Consider the following 18,502-nt stretch of genomic DNA (forward strand, 5'->3'; position numbering starts at 1 on the left):
TAGTACGCATCATTTGAGACGGCTCCTTCCGCCATTACAACTTTAACAGCACGTGTGTTCATGGTTTTGACATATTTTTGTCAAGATTTGAATAGAATAATACTTCAGTAAGCTGAACGGGTATTTATTTTTAGCTACAAACCTAGACGTATGGGGAGCTTAAAACGTCGTATCCGGCACACTGGGCCTGAGCCTGACGGTCGTTTCTCAAGCCCTAAAGCAAAGGTTCAGTCTGATCTAGTGGTTTGTCCTACATTAGATTTAGAAGGTAACTTGTAAAACTGTTTGAGGAAATTGAACCTATTGTCTCTCAGTTATTAGTTATTAGCAATGCTTGGTATCAATTATTAGCAGAGGCGTAGCGAGGGGGGGGGGGGGGGGCGGGTGGTGCGGACCGCACAGGGTGACACCATTTTGGGGGGGGGGGTGACACCAAGGCAAAAAAATCGCAAAATATATATAGAAAAACTTGAGGGGGGGGGGGTGGCAAATCGAAAGTTTGAGGGGGGGGATGCAAATTGAAAATTTGTCCCCGGGGAAGGGTCGCTACGCCACTGGTTATTAGTAATGCTTGGTAAATTGGTAGAGCAAAAGAATGCTACCCCCGAAAGTCTTGAGTTTAAATCGCTTGTTAGTAGAATGTTCTTAAGACCACCCAGCTCTGAAGAGCGCCTGACTCCTGCCAAGGAAAGTAAAGGCGGCTAAACAGTCGGTTGACCCAGCTATCCCTTCATATGTCACTGAAACAGGTACAGTGGTTTGGGGTCCATAAATGACGTCACGCTGTTTGGACGATTTTTACCTCCCCCCCTCCCCTCCGTCACACATGGTCACAAAAAGCCACCCCCTAAACTTACGTCACACCTCAGTCTACAAACCTCATCAAAAAGGCTATTGAATTGTTCTTATTTAAAACCGTTTTGTAAAACGCGAAATAACGGCTAAAACTCGTTTTCTAACATTTCTTTTTCATAATGAAAAAAGTGTGACGTCACAACATCTGAGCCCCCCCCCCCTCTCCCCCTTATCACACACCGGCACAAAATTACGGACCCCCCTTCCCCCCTTACGAGTGTGAAGTCATTTATGGACGACCCCCTTTGCTGGATCTACTCGTAACACAGCGTTACCGGGCGCCAGAGGCTACGACTACTAACCCGAAAGTCTTGAGTTCGGATCTCGCGTCCGTACGACGTCCCTTGAGTCCACCCAGCTCCAAAAGGTACCCAACTCACGTCATGAAAAATAAACGTGGCTTTTACCGGACTATTCTTTCATAGACGTTGTTAAGAAACACGCTGACTGTATTCATCTGCCCGATGAACCGTTAGGTCGAAGATGGAATCTTTAGTTTTTCTTTGTTGTACTTAATATATGTGTTAGATGTTTAAAAGTTTTCTAAAATATTGTGTGCTCTTATAAACCATGTGAGCAGGGACATTACATCATCACCCCGTCAATTACCCCCTCCCCCCCGGAATTTCTCACCCGACATTAACCCCCCCCCCGGAATTTCTCCCCTGACATTACACCACCCCCCCCCCCCACTGTACAAATACCCGTACTCCCTGTCAATTAAACCCCGCCCAGTTAGGGATCGGGTTACGGCTAGTGCTAGGGTTCGGGTTTAGATGTAGATTTAGAGATGGTTCTAGAATTTATGTTTGGAGTTATAGTTAGCTAGGTTTGTTGTTAAGGTTAGGGTTAGAGTCAGGGTTCTTCAGGATGGAGAGGGGGGGGGGGGGTAATGACTCCGGGTGGGGATGCTCGGGGCGGTATTTTGACAGGGGGTATTGTCCTAGACTCCTAACAAAAAGCTTTAAATAAATAAAAGTACAAAAACTATGTTCTAGGCAGAGCGTAGCGGGGGGGTGGGGGGGGGGGTTGGAAAAATAAATTAAAAGTTTGAGGGGGGGTGCAAATCAAAAGTTTGAGGCGGGATGCAAATTGAAAGCTTGTGGGGGGGGGGAGGGGAAGTGCAAATCGAAAGTTTGTCCCGGGCGCCGGGAAGGGTCACTACGCCTCTGCTTTTAGGACTTTAACATCATATGACATTTTTATTTTCTCTCTAGCTAAAAGTACTCCCAGAATTATGGGGCTGTCTGGCAGGATCAAAAAACTCAAGTCTTTCTTATTGCGCGACCTTGGCATCGTCTTGCCTATCCTGATTGGGTGAGTTCTTCAGTTTTGTGTTTACATGCTCTTGTCATCATCTCCACACGTTGTGCGTGTTTAAGGGTGGGGGTAGGTAAGATAAATATATAAGGGTAATATCAAAATAAATAATGTTTTAGTTTCATTAAACCATAGACACGTTATCTATATACATTCATTGTTTATGTAGTGAAATACAAAGCAACTTCTTTAATTACTTTCCGTCTTAAGAATATCAGCCGTCTAAGAATAATAATATTCCGTGCCATCTATAAATATCATCTTTCTATGGAAACTATTTATAAATATCATTTTGACTATGTCATGGGAGGTTGGCGTGGTCGCGTCAGTTAAGCTCATGGTTGCTGAAACGAAAAGTCCCGAGTTCGAAACCCCGGGTAGATGAGTGGGACACCACTAATCTCACAAAAAACAACTGCTGCCATCTAGTTTGTTCTGGGATGGACATTGGCTTTGAAAGGATATCCAAAAAGAAAAGCAGGCTGAAATCGGAGCCAGCGATTGACAAGTAATTCCTAATTGGGTTGGAGGAAATCTCTTCCAACATTGGAATAAACAAGGAAAAAGACCTGTTTCTAATAATTATCATGATCTTTTGCTAGCAGTCTACAAATACTATCATTGTATATTTACTAGAGAGTTGTCTATTCAATTATATTTCTCTATTTACCAGCATATGGTGTGTACTCATCATTTTACGCCTGTCATTGTTGCGTGGACAGCGTGGACAGCTTGAAGAGTATGAACAGTATGAACAGTATAAACAGTGTATAGAGATCTGCAAAGCAAGAATGATGGCAGAGATCGAAGCCGCTATGAACAATGCCGTAAGTCTGGATAGCAATTATCAGAAACTATAAATAAGCCTTAAAGTTCCCTTTCAAACCTGACGTCTATGGGGCAAGTGAAGTAGAGTTCATTTGTTTCTGTGACCTCGGCATATGAAGAGATAGGTACCCATAAGAGTTGGGTGGACTCAGGGACGGTCTACTGAGCCCGGATTCGACTCGAGACTTGCGGGTTAGCAGTCCAGCTCTCTACCACTAGAATACTCCGTCCCCTTAATAAATAATCCTTATCAACGGTAAACTTTATACGGAACTTTTAATAGATCTACTAACATGCTAAATTTTATTCAAAGATAATCAAAACCTACTAAACCTTATACTGAATATTTACAAGATATAAAATCTTTTCAAAGATAAATAAACCTACTTAACCTAATGCTAATATGCTAAAAGATTGTTGTATATCAAACCTATAAAATTCGTGTCGAACTTAAAACCCATGACGTATTGGTAAACACTTGTGACACACACATATATATATATAATATATATATATATTATTTGTTTGTTATGTGTATTCACTGTTTCTAATGGTAGGCCTCACATTTTTAAATAATATGTTGAAAAATATTTCACCCAAATATTTGCATCTACTCTAGTAACTAACGCTACTACCATTATCTCCCCTTGTTTTAGGATTTGGATGTCATTCTCAGTAACTCGGCTGACCAGTTCGTCAGTATCAAAGACATACTGGTAAGTTCGTTGTTGGATGTGTAGTATTGCAGAGAATTAATATCATAAACATATTAATAAGTTCTTGTTGGATGTGTAGTATTGCAGGGAATTAATATCATAAACATATTAATAAGTTCTTGTTGGATGTGTAGTATTGCAGGGAATTAATATCATAAACATATTAATAAGTTCGTTGTTGGATGTGTAGTATTGCAGGGAATTAATATCATAAACATACTGGTAATTTCGTTGTTGGATGTGTAGTATTGCAGAGAATTAATATCAAAAACATACTGGTAATTTCGTTGTTGGATGTGTAGTATTGCAGAGAATTAATATCAAAAACATACTGGTTAGGTCGATGTTGGATGTGTTTTATTGCAGAGAATTAATATAAAAAAACATACTGGTAAGTTCGTTGTTGGATGTGTTATATTGCAGAGAATTAATATAAAAAAAATACTGGTAAATTCATTGTTAGATGTGTTGTAGGCCTATAGTCGAAAAAATATATTTTCAATACAGTTGAACTACTAACACATTAAAATGTATACATTTATTTTTATTACAAAGGGTTTTGATCTCTTATCAATTTAAGTTGGTGTCAATTCTATATTTATGGCACAATTTTGTTAGCAATAAAAATGTATTCTTACACTTTGAGTAACTTATTTGATTGAAGATACCTGTAATGTTGTGTAATTTACGTAAAGCGAGTGGATCTGAAACAGTTGTTGAAAGTTCCGATATCTGTTTTTGTTGGAACAGATTGAACTAGACAACACTGGCCAGCTCTACATCAGCAGCAACATGAGAATGTCTGCCGATGACGTCATACAGAAACTCAAGCAGCTTTTACAGGACGGCAAACTGAAGCTATCTGTAGTGAAGAAAAGTGAGAGCAAGGGCAAGGTCATGGAACTTGGAGACATCATGCTGCTCGGCTATCCCAAAACTGGTGAGTTCTACTCACGATGTTTACATTAGAAACTGGTGAGTTCTACTCACGATGTTTACATTAGAAACTGGTGAGTTCTACTCACAATGTTTACATTAGAAACTGGTGAGTTCTACTCACGATGTTTGCATTAGAAACTGGTGAGTTCTACTCACGATGTTTACACTAGAAACTGGTGAGTTCTACTCACGATGTTTACACTAGAAACTGGTGAGTTCTACTCACGATGTTTACATTAGAAACTGGTGAGTTCTACTCACGATGTTTACATTAGAAATTGGTGAGTTCTACTCACGATGTTTACACTAGAAACTGGTGAGTTCTACTCACGATGTTTACTTTCGAAATTGGTGAGTTCTACTCACGATGTTTGCATTAGAATCTGGTGAGTTCTACTCACGATGTTTACACTAGAAACTGGTGAGTTCTACTCACGATGTTTACTTTCCAAATTGGTGAGTTCTACTCACGATGTTTGCATTAGAATCTGGTGAGTTCTACTCACGATGTTTACACTAGAAACTGGTGAGTTCTACTCACGATGTTTACTTTCGAAATTGGTGAGTTCTACACGGCCAATGAAAAAACGGCCCCGTCAAAACGACCCCGTCAAATCGACCCCGTCAAAAATCATTACGACTCCCGACAAATAAGTTCCCGTCATTTTTGCTCACAAAAAATAGGCTCCTGTCAATTTGTTTCACGACCACTGACAATACGGTTTCCGTAGAGACCAATTTTCCTTGCAAAACAGTCTGATTGAATATGACGCCTGCCAGTGGGATCCCTTCATCAATTCTCTTTGAAGTTAGCTTATCCAACAATCTTAAGTAATGCAACGTATGCATCTCTTGTTCAGCAGGCCTTATTTTTATTATAAAATATATTTTATAAGAAATAGTATGTTTTATTTTAAGGGTCATCTATTTATGACTTCCATAAGTGTGGGGCAGAGGGATCCACGCCAGTGGCGTAGCTAGGATTTTTAGGCCACTATGCAAAAAGTGTTAGTGGGCCCCTCAGAGGCGTAGCGATCCTTCCCGGCGACCGGGGACAAACTTTCGCACCCCCCCCCCCTCAGACTTTCGATTTGCACCCCCCTCAAACTTTCGAAAAAAAGGGCCCCTATTTGCCTTGGGCCCCTATGCCTTGCTTACGCTAGCTTTACGGTAGCTACGCCACTGGTCAACGCTGTACCTTCCTACATTACATGCAGTATGCTTGTAGGTTATCAAAACAAAATGCCGTTATCCTGTAAACATCAAGTATTTCATACATTTACATTTCTGTGTTCGCTTTTAAGCAACAGATCTTTACTGTTGTAAATTAAACATTATCAAAATTTTAGAATTGGTGGAATTTAGCTGTTAAGGACTTGATTTGTTTGTGAATTGATGTTGGTGGGTGTGTATTTCAGATGGGAGAGAACAAGCGCAAAATAAAAGCCTTGAGAAACCCGAAGGACACGACCGAGACCTTCTACCCTCGCAGTTCATCTATCTCCATGATACAAGAATCTAAAAAGATCATTGTAAGCCTGATATCTAACCGTGTTTTGGATGGTCTATGTGAGCCTCTAGCGGTGATTGGTGCTTGGATATTTAGAAGGAAAATTAAACTATGTCTCTAAACAGTTCGCTAATCAGCATTTGCAATACATTTTGCTGGTGATTTGTGATCGATCATTGAGTAATTAAATGTTACTCCAAGCAGTTTTGTTTTTTAAAACAACAGTTTTAATATAAGTTAACTAGTGCAGTAAATGAATTTTAATAAATATTGCTTTAAGAAATAACCAATTTGTGATTTTATTTAAGTAAGATAGCTGTTCGTATGGTACTTCCATATGTGTTTGTACATATCGTGTGCTAATTCTTAGGGCAGCTTCATTTGTGTAGTTGCACGAAGAAATGTCACTCATAATTTTTATTTGTTTTACCTATGTGTATTGTAGTAATGTAAGACATACGTTTTGCTAACACTTTGCAATGGCGGAACTAGAAATAGAATACACTATAACATAATTTAGTCAAAAGGTGGGGAAAAGTAGAAAAAATAATAATAGCCCGAATCGAACAAAATCTATTGAAATATCAATCGATCTCAAATCTTACACTATCTTATAATACGACTATTAACTTGTTTTTAAGCCTGTATAGAATAAAGTTGATTTTCATCAAATAGATTACACGTGACGTAGAACACATACTGTTAATCATACAAGTACATTTCATTAAAATTTTAATAAAAGTCTCACATATTTAACTTGTTTAGGAATTACAGACAAGTGATAACTATGCGTACTGTACTGGCTTGTTTACATTTTCTTACACTATATGTAACATATATTTCAATATACCAGTAGCCTATATTGAATTATGGCACTGCATGGCCTAGCGGTAGAAAGCTAGACTGCTAACCCGGTAGTCTCCAGTTCGGATTCAAGTCAGTAGAACCCCCCCCCCCCCCTGAGCTATGACTTACGTTAGGGAAGTTAAAGGCGGCTGGGCATAGTGCTGATCACACTATCCCTTCTAATGCCGAGGTCACAGAAATAGATGAACTCTACTACACTTGCCCCATGGACTGTCAGGTTCGAAAAGGGAACTGCTACTACCAGTACATGAAATTATAATTCCAGCACAAGTCACAAGTGCCCTGTTTGTTGTATTAGTTTTTGTGAACTAACAAAAGAATGAAATGGAGAAACTTTGAAGATAAAGGGAAATAACTAAACGCTGATTAAGCGTATTACATTTTGTCTAATAGTGCGTGTTAGTCAGCACATTCCCATTTAATAACAACACTACCAGGACAGCCAGTTTCGAGATGGTAATCTATATATATAACTAGCCGTCCCGGCCAGGCCCTGCTCTGGCTTCTGTGAAAAACCTTTCCGTTAAAGACCATTACCTGTGTGTTTAGAAATCATCATAAACCCGGCATTGCCCACCCAAACCACAACCAACCAAAACAACAAAACGCAAACATAACGCTAACACAATTAGAAATACAAACGAAAACAAAAACCTAACAACAAACCCAACCACAACCACAAACACCAATACAAACACAAAGAAAAAACAAACGAAAACAAAAACCTAACAACAAACCCAACCACAAACACCAATACCAAAAAAAAAACAACGAAAAAGCAAACGAAAACAAACCAAATCCAAACGCAAAACCAACCAAAAACACAAATACAAACCCAAACAAAAAAAAACACAAACAAAAACGAAAAAAGAAAGAACAAAAACGAACCAAATCAAAACGCAACCACTAACGCAAACCCACCTAAACACAAAGAAAACACTAACGCGAACATAAACGCCCGGGGCAGAATCGCCTGTTTTAGCTTAATAAACGACTATAGTACCCCAACTTATTCATAGTTTTTGCACTCACTTAAACGAACGCGCCTGTTTCAATTTAATGAACAATTATAATACTCCAAGCTTATCCGTAAAATACCTAAAACATTTGCACTTGATCAATCCCCGCTAATTATGTAATTATTTTTTTCCCAACACCAAAACAAAGTAATTAAAAAGTAAATGCTTTTCAACTAATGCTATGGTTTTATAAAGGGAAGTAATTGTGTTTTGCATAATTTATCAAAGGGAAGTAAGCGCTATAGGACTAAATAAAAACATAATTAGAATTTTTGTAAAAGATGATATTTTTTTAAAACTTGTGTTTAATGAACATGCCGACAATTATTACTATAATTTGAAAAATGAAAATGATTTCCCAACACTTTTAATAGTAATTTTTTAACTCATAAATTTAGACAACTGCGCACGATAATTGATCTAACACTTAAATCCGTAGAAATGCCAACGACAAACATATGCGTTACAGAATTGAGCTTTATATATTAGACTAGCCGTCCCGGCCAGGCCCTGCTCTGGCTTCTGTGAAAAACCTTTCCGTTAAAGACCATTACCTGTGTGTTTAGAAATCATCATAAACCCGGCATTGCCCACCCAAACCACAACCAACCAAAACAACAAAACGCAAACATAACGCTAACACAATTAGAAATACAAACGAAAACAAAAACCTAACAACAAACCCAACCACAACCACAAACACCAATACAAACACAAAGAAAAAACAAACGAAAACAAAAACCTAACAACAAACCCAACCACAAACACCAATACCAAAAAAAACAACGAAAAAGCAAACGAAAACAAACCAAATCCAAACGCAAAACCAACCAAAAACACAAATACAAACCCAAACAAAAAAAAACACAAACAAAAACGAAAAAAGAAAGAACAAAAACGAACCAAATCAAAACGCAACCACTAACGCAAACCCACCTAAACACAAAGAAAACACTAACGCGAACATAAACGCCCGGGGCAGAATCGCCTGTTTTAGCTTAATAAACGACTATAGTACCCCAACTTATTCATAGTTTTTGCACTCACTTAAACGAACGCGCCTGTTTCAATTTAATGAACAATTATAATACTCCAAGCTTATCCGTAAAATACCTAAAACATTTGCACTTGATCAATCCCCGCTAATTATGTAATTATTTTTTTCCCAACACCAAAACAAAGTAATTAAAAAGTAAATGCTTTTCAACTAATGCTATGGTTTTATAAAGGCAAGTAATTATGTTTTGCATAATTTATCAAAGGGAAGTAAGCGCTATAGGACTAAATAAAAACATAATTAGAATTTTTGTAAAAGATGATATTTTTTTAAAACTTGTGTTTAATGAACATGCCGACAATTATTACTATAATTTGAAAAATGAAAATGATTTCCCAACACTTTTAATAGTAATTTTTTAACTCATAAATTTAGACAACTGCGCACGATAATTGATTTAACACTTAAATCCGTAGAAATGCCAACGACAAACATATGCGTTACAGAATTGAGCTTTATATATTAGATTCTCTTCTGGGACCAGTTAGAAAACAAGCTGCAAGCGCGCCTTTGCAGTCCCCTCACTTCCTCTCTATCACTTTCACTACCACCCCCACCCCACCCCCACATGATCTGGTGAGCGGTGTTCACTCTGTTTACATTTTACAATCATAGAGACGGGTTTGGTGACGGCTATTAGGGGCAGATAATTTCGTTTGAAACGATTTTAAACTTAGAGGAGGTAACTAAGAGGAGGCTGCTTTCACATGGGGGGGGGGGGGGGGTTAGTGTTTTTAAGCAAATATTTTCAATGGCAGCATTGGTACTGTCAAATTCACAAATTATAAATTACTGAAAAGTAGAAAAAAAAACAACTAAATAGCGGCGTATGATACGCAGCGGGTCGGCTCGTTTTGTATATTTGTGTAACACGACCAAGTAGATACGAAAGAGTAAAAAAAATCATCTCTTAATGTCAAACGTTGCTGAAGGGAGCTTGCACTCATTAATCTGTCAGTGAAAAAAAAATCTGTTTACATTTTCAATGATAAATCGGATTTGAAAAACCGGATTGAAAACTACCGCAGTAGGAGAACGTATGTGCTATAGAATATTGTAGTTCATTAATGGGTTTTTTCTAAATTAAAGTGGTTGTTGGGTCATTTAATAACTACTACGCATTCTGGCGACAATAATTTATGGAGTCTTAGTGAACCGCCAAGCAACACGAACGCTGAAATGGCATTTCATAGGAAATACGGATATATTCATGGGCCAATAAATAAAATCAAAACACGTTGCACGTTTGATCTCAAGTTGTGAGTAAAGACCAGTTTGGAGAAAGTTGTAAACAAAAAAAAAAAAAAAAAAATTGAAAATCTGGGGTCGGCGTGATCGAGTCGGTAAAGCTCATGGTTGCAGTTGACTGGGGACAGCCACTCTTCTAGGAGAGACAACTCTAAAATCAAACAACTGCTGCCTTGTAGTTTATTCTTGGTTGGACAAAGGCTATGGAAGCAAATCCAAAAAGAAAAGCAGGCTGAAATCGGAGTCACGGGGCATATCCAGTTGATACATTCGAAAAAAATTCTCGAGTTCAAACCCTCTGGCTGATAAGGCTCGATCCCTTCCAACACTAAAAATTAAGAACGAAGAAGAAGAATTGACAATTACACGTATTAAATAAGACAGGTGATGTAGTCTTGGCTAAATATTAGGACTCTAGAAAAGGTTTATGTTCTATTTTTTTTACAAAGGTGCAAACAAATGCGACACTATATAGCTCATACGTACAATTTGGCTAAATTTGTAGCGGTTATTTCATCTTTAACTAAAATGGTGGGTACATTTATACATTAAAAAAAACGAGCCGACCCGCGGCATATTATACGCCTCTATTTAGTTGTTTTTTTTCTACTTTTCAGTTATTCATAATTTGTGCATTCGACACTACCAACGCTGCCACTGAAAATATTTCTTTAAAACATTATAAGTAGCTCGTTAAGGACGATAACCCCCCCCCCCCCCCCCAGCCCCCCCCCCTCTCCGTTAAAGTAAACTCCACTTAGTTTCCCCATCCCCCCCTACATTTAAAATCATTTCAAACTAAATTATCTGCCCCTAATAGTCGACACTAAACCCGGCTTTGTTTGTAAACAGAGTGAACCACAGCTCACCAGATCATATAGGGGTGTGGATGGTAGGCAGCGCGTTTGCAGCTTGTTTTCTACCGGCTCCCAGAAGAGAATTATATATATAGATATTGATATTGATTTTTTTCTCTGATGTGTTTAACGTAATAAAACTGGCAGGGGGATAAAAGAACAAAGAGATTATACTAATCCCAGGATAGACGTAACTAACCAGGAGCAAATAGGGCACGTGACATACGTGACATACCTAGTGAATATATTCAGCCACAAACGGTGATAAAATATTTAGCATTAGAACGATGTATTTATTTCAGATCAGTGGCGGGACTAGAAAATAAGGGCCACCCCGCATAATAAATTGTTGTGCCCCCTATATATATATATATATATATATATATATATATATATATATATATATATATATATATATATATATATATATATATATATATATAGGCCTATAATATATAGGCTATATATATAGGCCTATATATATATAGGCCTATATATATATATATATATATATATATATATATATATATATATATATATATATATATATATATATATGTATATATATATATGCATAAATACAAAATACAAACATAGAATACTCATTTAGGGCCTGATCTGATTGGGTTTTGAAAAAAAATTCTTTGAAAAAAAAATTCAACACTACCACCGAGACGCCCAGCTTAGTTGTTGGGGCGCTAGTTTGTCAACACTACCACCGAGACGCCCAGCTTAGTTGTTGGGGCGCTAGTTTGCCAACACTACCACCGAAACGCCCAGCTTAGTTGTTGGGGCGCTAGTTTGTCAACACTACCACCGAGACGCCCAGCTTAGTTGTTGGGGCGCTAGTTTGTCAACACTACCAAAGACACGCCCCGGTTTACGCTTATGGTTAAAGAAACACCCCTAGTCGACGGCCATGGTGTTAGGGGAGTCGCAAGGCTCATGGGACACGGCCACCGACAGCTAAACTAATGATTCAAGTAGTACACCTATCCCAATGTGCAGGACACCCAATGAGCGGACCCTAATGATAAGATAGCCCCTGGGGATCTCGGGATGCTCAACTACACATCAGTAGGAAGCCGTCACTCCAATAGTTTTAAACAAGTGTGAGGCCTATGACAGAAAACTTTGCGGGAGTGTACTCAAGAACTTCCCAAATTTTAATTGCGATAGCATGAAAGGTGTAGTAATGGCAGTGGCGTCGCTAGGTCGGGTGTCACCCGGTGCAGCACTTCGGGGTGTCTCACCCCGCAATTTACAATATATATATATATATATATATATATATATATATATATATATATATATATATATATATAATATATAAAGCTCAATTCTGTATGTAAAAATACATATGTTTGTCGTTGACATACTTCCATGGATTTAAGTGTTAGATAATTAAAGTCCTTACGGTCTAAATTTATGAGTTAAAAAAATTAATATTGAAAGTTTTGGGAAATAATTTTCATTTATCAAACTGAAAGTAATAATTTTCGGCATGTTCATTAGACACAAGTTTTAAAAAAATATTTTATATTCCACATACAAGCCAATGGAAATGTGTATGAATGAAAAAAAAAACTGCTAACGTGACTCATGTTCACGGCGCGGTAACAGCTCTGTTTGTTCAGACTTGAGCAAATTCGTTGTTCGGACCTGGAGCGCATACTTGGTTGTATGTGTTTTTCTAATGTGTATTAGTTTATATATATATATATATATATATATATATATATATATATATATATATATATATATATATATATATATATATATATATGTTACGGTCAAAGCCCGAAGTGCGGCCAATGCTAGGATTGGCCGGCCAATCCGCGCATTGACCGGCTCTCTTGGCCAAAGCCCGAAGAACTTAGCACTAAGATCGTATTTCGTACATTGGCCGGCCAGTGCGCGCACTGGCCAGGACGTACTGGCCAAAGTCCGAAGCGCTTAAACTTGACAGCGTATTTTGTACATTGGCCGGCCAATGCGCGCACTGGCCGGGATGTCCTGGCCAATGTTCTATCTAGACTAAGCAGTGATCGCATTTTCATTATTCTGGGTGCGTTTTCAGCTCTTGTTTGTATAGCATTCTATATGCAAGGCGACATGGATCAAAAGGGCCGTCAGACCATGAGACAGACATAGCAGATGGGTGTCAAAAGAAAAAAATGTAAATCCATGTTAGTTTCCATATATGGGCTCTCGATAAAATTATTACTGAGGAAGATCTTGAGAACATTGAATAAGAAATGGAGGTTGCCATAAATGCAACGACATCCTCAGCTAACACATCTGCTGCCGTGGCGGAACGCCCAGACCAGATGCGTGACAATAATGTGGCCAACAGATTCTGTATAGTTTGTGCAGCTCATTCTTTTGGATCCTGTGGCAACGATGTCCATGCTATTTGTGGAAACGAAGCGTGATTGCAGTTGTCATGAGCGTCGAGGGCGGTTTCTACAAATTAGGAACGGAACATGGTGTTCTAAAACAAATGTATTCTAGAAGTGAGTTTTCAATTCTTCACGAAAAACTGCTCTTATTGTCGTCAGTTGGCACTGAGGAAAAATAAATACGAACCATCGCATCTTCACAATCATTGACTGGGGGCCAAGGCTACACTCGTTGCAATTGCACAACTAAGTGCACAACAATTCGCTGCAAGTGTAAAAATAACAAGCTGCTATTTAATTCTAAATGCCATAAAAGTTCAACTTATTGTAACAAATGATGATATTGATAGATTGAGACTATAGTACAATACAAAATTTGGATGTTTCTGTCATTTACTTTAATTAATAATTAATAAAGACTTTGGCCGGTCCACCATGGCCAGTCCGCGGACTGGCCGGCCAAAGGCCGAAATCAAGACCTATTTCAGACTTTGGCCGGTCCACCATGGCCAGTCTGCGGATTGGCCGGCCAAAGGCCGAAATCAAGCAAAGTTTCGGACTTTGACCGACCTATGGGAGGCGATATTGGCCAATGCGCGGATTGGCCGGCCAATCCTAGGATTGGCTGACTTCGGGCTTTGACCGTAACATATATATATATATAATTATATATATATAATTATATATATATATATATATATATATATATATATATATATATATATATATATATATATATATATATGTGACTAGGGTAGGCCTAGCCACTAGTTACAAATCTGATAACGAACGAGAAGCCGAGACGCAGTGTTGCAGTCTGACGCAACATAACAGGTGGCTTATTGAAGTCGGACTGATAACAATCTCAAAGCCAACGCGTGCTATTTTGGGAAACGGTACGAAGAGAGTCAGAAGGCCTGTCAACTTTGATTGATAGGATGCAGATGTTATTCCACGGACTGTATGTTAGAACTACGCAACTAGTGGTCGGAGACATCGAGTACAAGTATCGATTACGGAGGAATACAAGTACGGAGACGAGTACGGATACAAGGCATAAATAGGAGGGGACGGCAGAACTCGCTCTCTCTCCCCTTTTCGATCGCTGGCTTTAGATCAGTCAGTCTGTGTGACATACTCAAGTTGGTTATATTGTGTTAAGAAGGACAATAGACATGTGGATTCAGTTATATGAAGCCTAGTGAGGACTGTTAGGGGGTCAGTTGATTCAGACTATTATTGTGAAACATTTCTGTTGATTCATTGTGTTATATTGAAGCATTTCTTGATTCATGTAATAAAAGGATCAATAGCGAACCTGCATCTTCGAGTCTTTCTACTGTAGTCGATGTTGTGTAGCATGAGTGGTTCAACTCGTTACAATTGGCGTTGTCGGGCAGGATAGACTCGGGGAAGGTCACATTGGGCGTTGCGAACAGGAAAGATGCAACTAGCCTAGGTCACATTTGGCGTCGTCGAGCAGGATGAATTCAACTAGACTTGCCGGTTGAGGCACCCATAGTCAACCTTGTGCATAACTGTGTTTTGTGTGTATGTGAATTCGGACATTCAGGAACTGTGAAAATCGAGGAAAATTTTTTCATTTACACACGGTAAGAAAGAACTCTTTTGTTTTACTTACGGAATAAAATGTCTACTCTGGACGAGAAGCAGACCCATATAGTGGTCCTACCCAGAGAGTCCCACATTAACAAATTTTACGGGGACGGTGATCCCACTTTAACCAACAGGTTCAGTGAAGAGGTCAAAGCGGCCTGGGCCTCGAGAGGCATGTCACCAGAGGAAAGATTAAGACTGCTGATGGGCAGCATAGGAGAGACGGTTAGGGCAGAGGTCAAATGCCACGATAAAACCATCCAATCAGATCCAGATAAGGTGCTGGATCTGATTATGGAGACCTTTGGGGAGAGACGGTCGGGATCGCAACTGCTAGCAGGGTTCGTAGGCTTGAGGCAGAGATTGGCGGAGAGTGTGATGGAGTACTCACACCGGATGAACAGTGCCTTTGATTCGGTAAAGGTCAAAACACCGGACATTGATGTACGCCTACTGAGGGACCATTTCATTGAGGGGCTGGCAACCCCGATCCTAAGAAGAGAGCTGAAAGAGGAGGTCCACAAAGAACCGCAGTTGACCTTCCTTCAGGTCAGGAACTCAGCGATCCGCAGGTCCGAGGATGAGGACCAATCGAACTGTTCGGTGGACAAAGTTTCTGTACCTGAACAGAGACAATCCCCACCCACAGGGGCCGACACGATGGAGACCATGATGGCTCAACTCTTGGCCCACCTAGATAAGGTTGACCAACGTTTGGAGAGGTTAGAAAGCAGGTCAACAGCTGAGAATCGGGAAAAGAACGGGACAAAACAGGGACGGGTTGGACGGCCGCGTCCGGCCAAGCCATCACTCCAATGGACGGCCGACGGTCGACCAATTTGTTTGTCTTGTTCACAACCCGGACATATGGCACGGTACTGCCAGGGAAACGGTCGTCCTCTGTAAGGCAGGGCCAGGCTACAGAGGGGCGAGGGTATGGCCCAAGAAGCAAAATGATGGGAGTCTGTCCAGAAATGGTGATTACGATTGGGGACATCGCGGTGAAGGCAATTGTGGATACAGGCTCCCAGGTGACGACAATCACGGAAAATTTTTACACCAAATGGATGAAAGGAAAAGACCATAGGTTGAGGTCTGACACATGCATGCGCCTGACGGCAGCTAATGGACTAACCATTCCATACTGTGGTTATTTTCTGGCGGATGTCGTGGTGGCAGGACATAGGTTGAAGCAGGTTGGGGTGTTCGTTACGAAACACAACCTAGAGACAAATGTGTCAAATATACCTTGCCTGTTGGGCATGAATATTCTTGGCCAGTTGCCAGAATTTCTTACAAATATTGTCGCATCGACCACACCAGGTCGGGGATCCAAGTTGACCAGGTTTGCCAAGACCAGAGGAAGGACAGCAGTCCCGGCAAACACGGTCAAGGCAATCAAATTACAAATTGGTGATAGAAGCGTGAATGGTGATGTGATGATAGAACCATGTGGCGCCGCACTGAGGGCAGGCGTCGTGTTACTGCGGACATACACATCAGCGGAAAATGGACTAGTTCAAGGATTAGTGGCAAATGTTTTGGATGAGGAAATTTTTATACCACCTAATACTCTGGTAGGAGTACCACAGAACGTCGAGGTACAAAGGTCGGCACAGTGCATCGAACTGAGCAATACCAGCAGTAATGAAGTAACAATTTGGTCGGTCAATGTGACGGCCGAGGTGAAGAAAGAGGATGGCCGATCATATACATTCCCGGAAACTGAGGACCCAAAACTAAATGAATTGCTGAATAAATACAGTGATATATTTGCCTCGTATGAGGGTGATTTGGGGTACACGGAAGTAATCAAACACCAGATACCCTTACTACAAGACAAGCCGGTGGCGCAACCCTACCGAAGATTACCACCGAGTCACTACTCGGCGGTGAAAGCACACCTGAATGACTTACTAAAAAAGGGAATTATTACAACCAGTACGAGCCCGTATGCGGCACCGATAGTAGTGGTAAAAAAGAAGTCAGGGGAGATAAGACTGTGTTGTGATTACCGGAAATTGAACAATATCACAAGAAGGGATGCATTCCCCTTGCCTCGTATTGATGAATGTCTTGATGCGTTGGGGGGAGCAAGATTTTTTTCTACCTTGGATTTGGCTAGTGGCTACCACCAAGTGGCCATGCACCCCAACGATCAACATAAAACTGCATTTATTTCTCCACTGGGACTGTACGAGTGGACCCGTATGCCGTTTGGTCTAACTAATGCACCTGCTACATTCCAGCGAGTAATGCAGAGTGCTATGAGTGACTTTCTATTTCAAATAATGTTGGTGTATTTGGATGATATTCTAGTTTACTCAAAAACTTGGGAGGACCATCTAAAAAGATTAGAACAAGTGTTTCTCCGTCTTAGGGAGATAGGAGTAAAGCTGAACCCAGACAAATGCTGCTTTGGTCTGAAATCGGTACATTTTTTGGGTTACGTGATTTCGTCGCATGGCATCGCCACTGACCCAGATAAAATTGCAGCTGTTAAAGAATGGAAACAACCAACAACTACGGTAGAGGTCAGGTCATTCTTGGGTTTTGCCTCCTATTATAGAAAATTTGTGCCTGGTTTTGCAAAAATTGCCGCACCATTGCATGACTTGGTAAACAAAATGACAAAGAAACACAGTAAGGAGAAAAAGAAAGGTAAAACACAACTGATAGGTGAATTATGGACTGATGAATGCCTGAACTCGTTTAAGCTATTGAAAAAGGCTTTGACAGAGGCGCCGATATTGGGATACGCAGACTTTGACAAACCATTTCGGCTAGAAATTGACGCCAGCTCTAAAGGTCTGGGAGCTGTGCTATCACAACAACAAAAGCAAGGTTTCAGGGTTATTGCGTATGCCAGTCGAGCTCTGAAGGAATCAGAGAAGAACATGACAAATTACAGCGCCATGAAACTAGAACTTTTGACATTAAAATGGGCTGTGACTGAGAAATTCAGGGACTATCTATTAGGTGCTAAATGTGTGGTATACACTGACAATAACCCCTTGAGCCACCTAAAGACAGCAAAGTTGGGATCCATCGAACAGCGATGGGCAGCAGAATTGGCACTCTTTGACCTAGAGATAAAGTATCGCCCGGGGCGGTCCAATGGCAATGCGGACGCCTTATCAAGGAATCCTTACGAGAGACCGGGTGATGAGGAAGAAACACTGACAGGAATATGTGAGGTCAGAGCGTCAACAGATATCCCTCATGGGGTACAAGTGATGCAGAACGGGCAGACCGGGGTGGAGCACA

The 18,502-nt window shown here is 40.0% G+C and overlaps 1 protein-coding gene across 1 annotated transcript; it reads left to right on the top strand.

Annotated features, from left to right (window-relative positions):
• LOC131934772 (uncharacterized) lies at positions 1–6,450 on the top strand. The gene is made up of 6 exons (XM_059290899.1): positions 1–268; positions 2,073–2,172; positions 2,849–3,002; positions 3,660–3,719; positions 4,470–4,659; positions 6,077–6,450. Exons 1-6 carry the CDS (start codon positions 151–153, stop codon positions 6,178–6,180), a joined length of 726 nt encoding a protein of 241 aa, XP_059146882.1. The 5' UTR covers positions 1–150; the 3' UTR covers positions 6,181–6,450.
• The last annotated feature ends 12,052 nt before the right edge of the window (positions 6,451–18,502 follow it).

The sequence above is a fragment of the Physella acuta genome, unplaced genomic scaffold (assembly GCF_028476545.2).
Source record: "Physella acuta isolate Inbredline_101_S28 unplaced genomic scaffold, ASM2847654v3 ptg000012l, whole genome shotgun sequence".
In the NCBI taxonomy this organism is placed as follows: Eukaryota; Metazoa; Mollusca; class Gastropoda; family Physidae; genus Physella; species Physella acuta.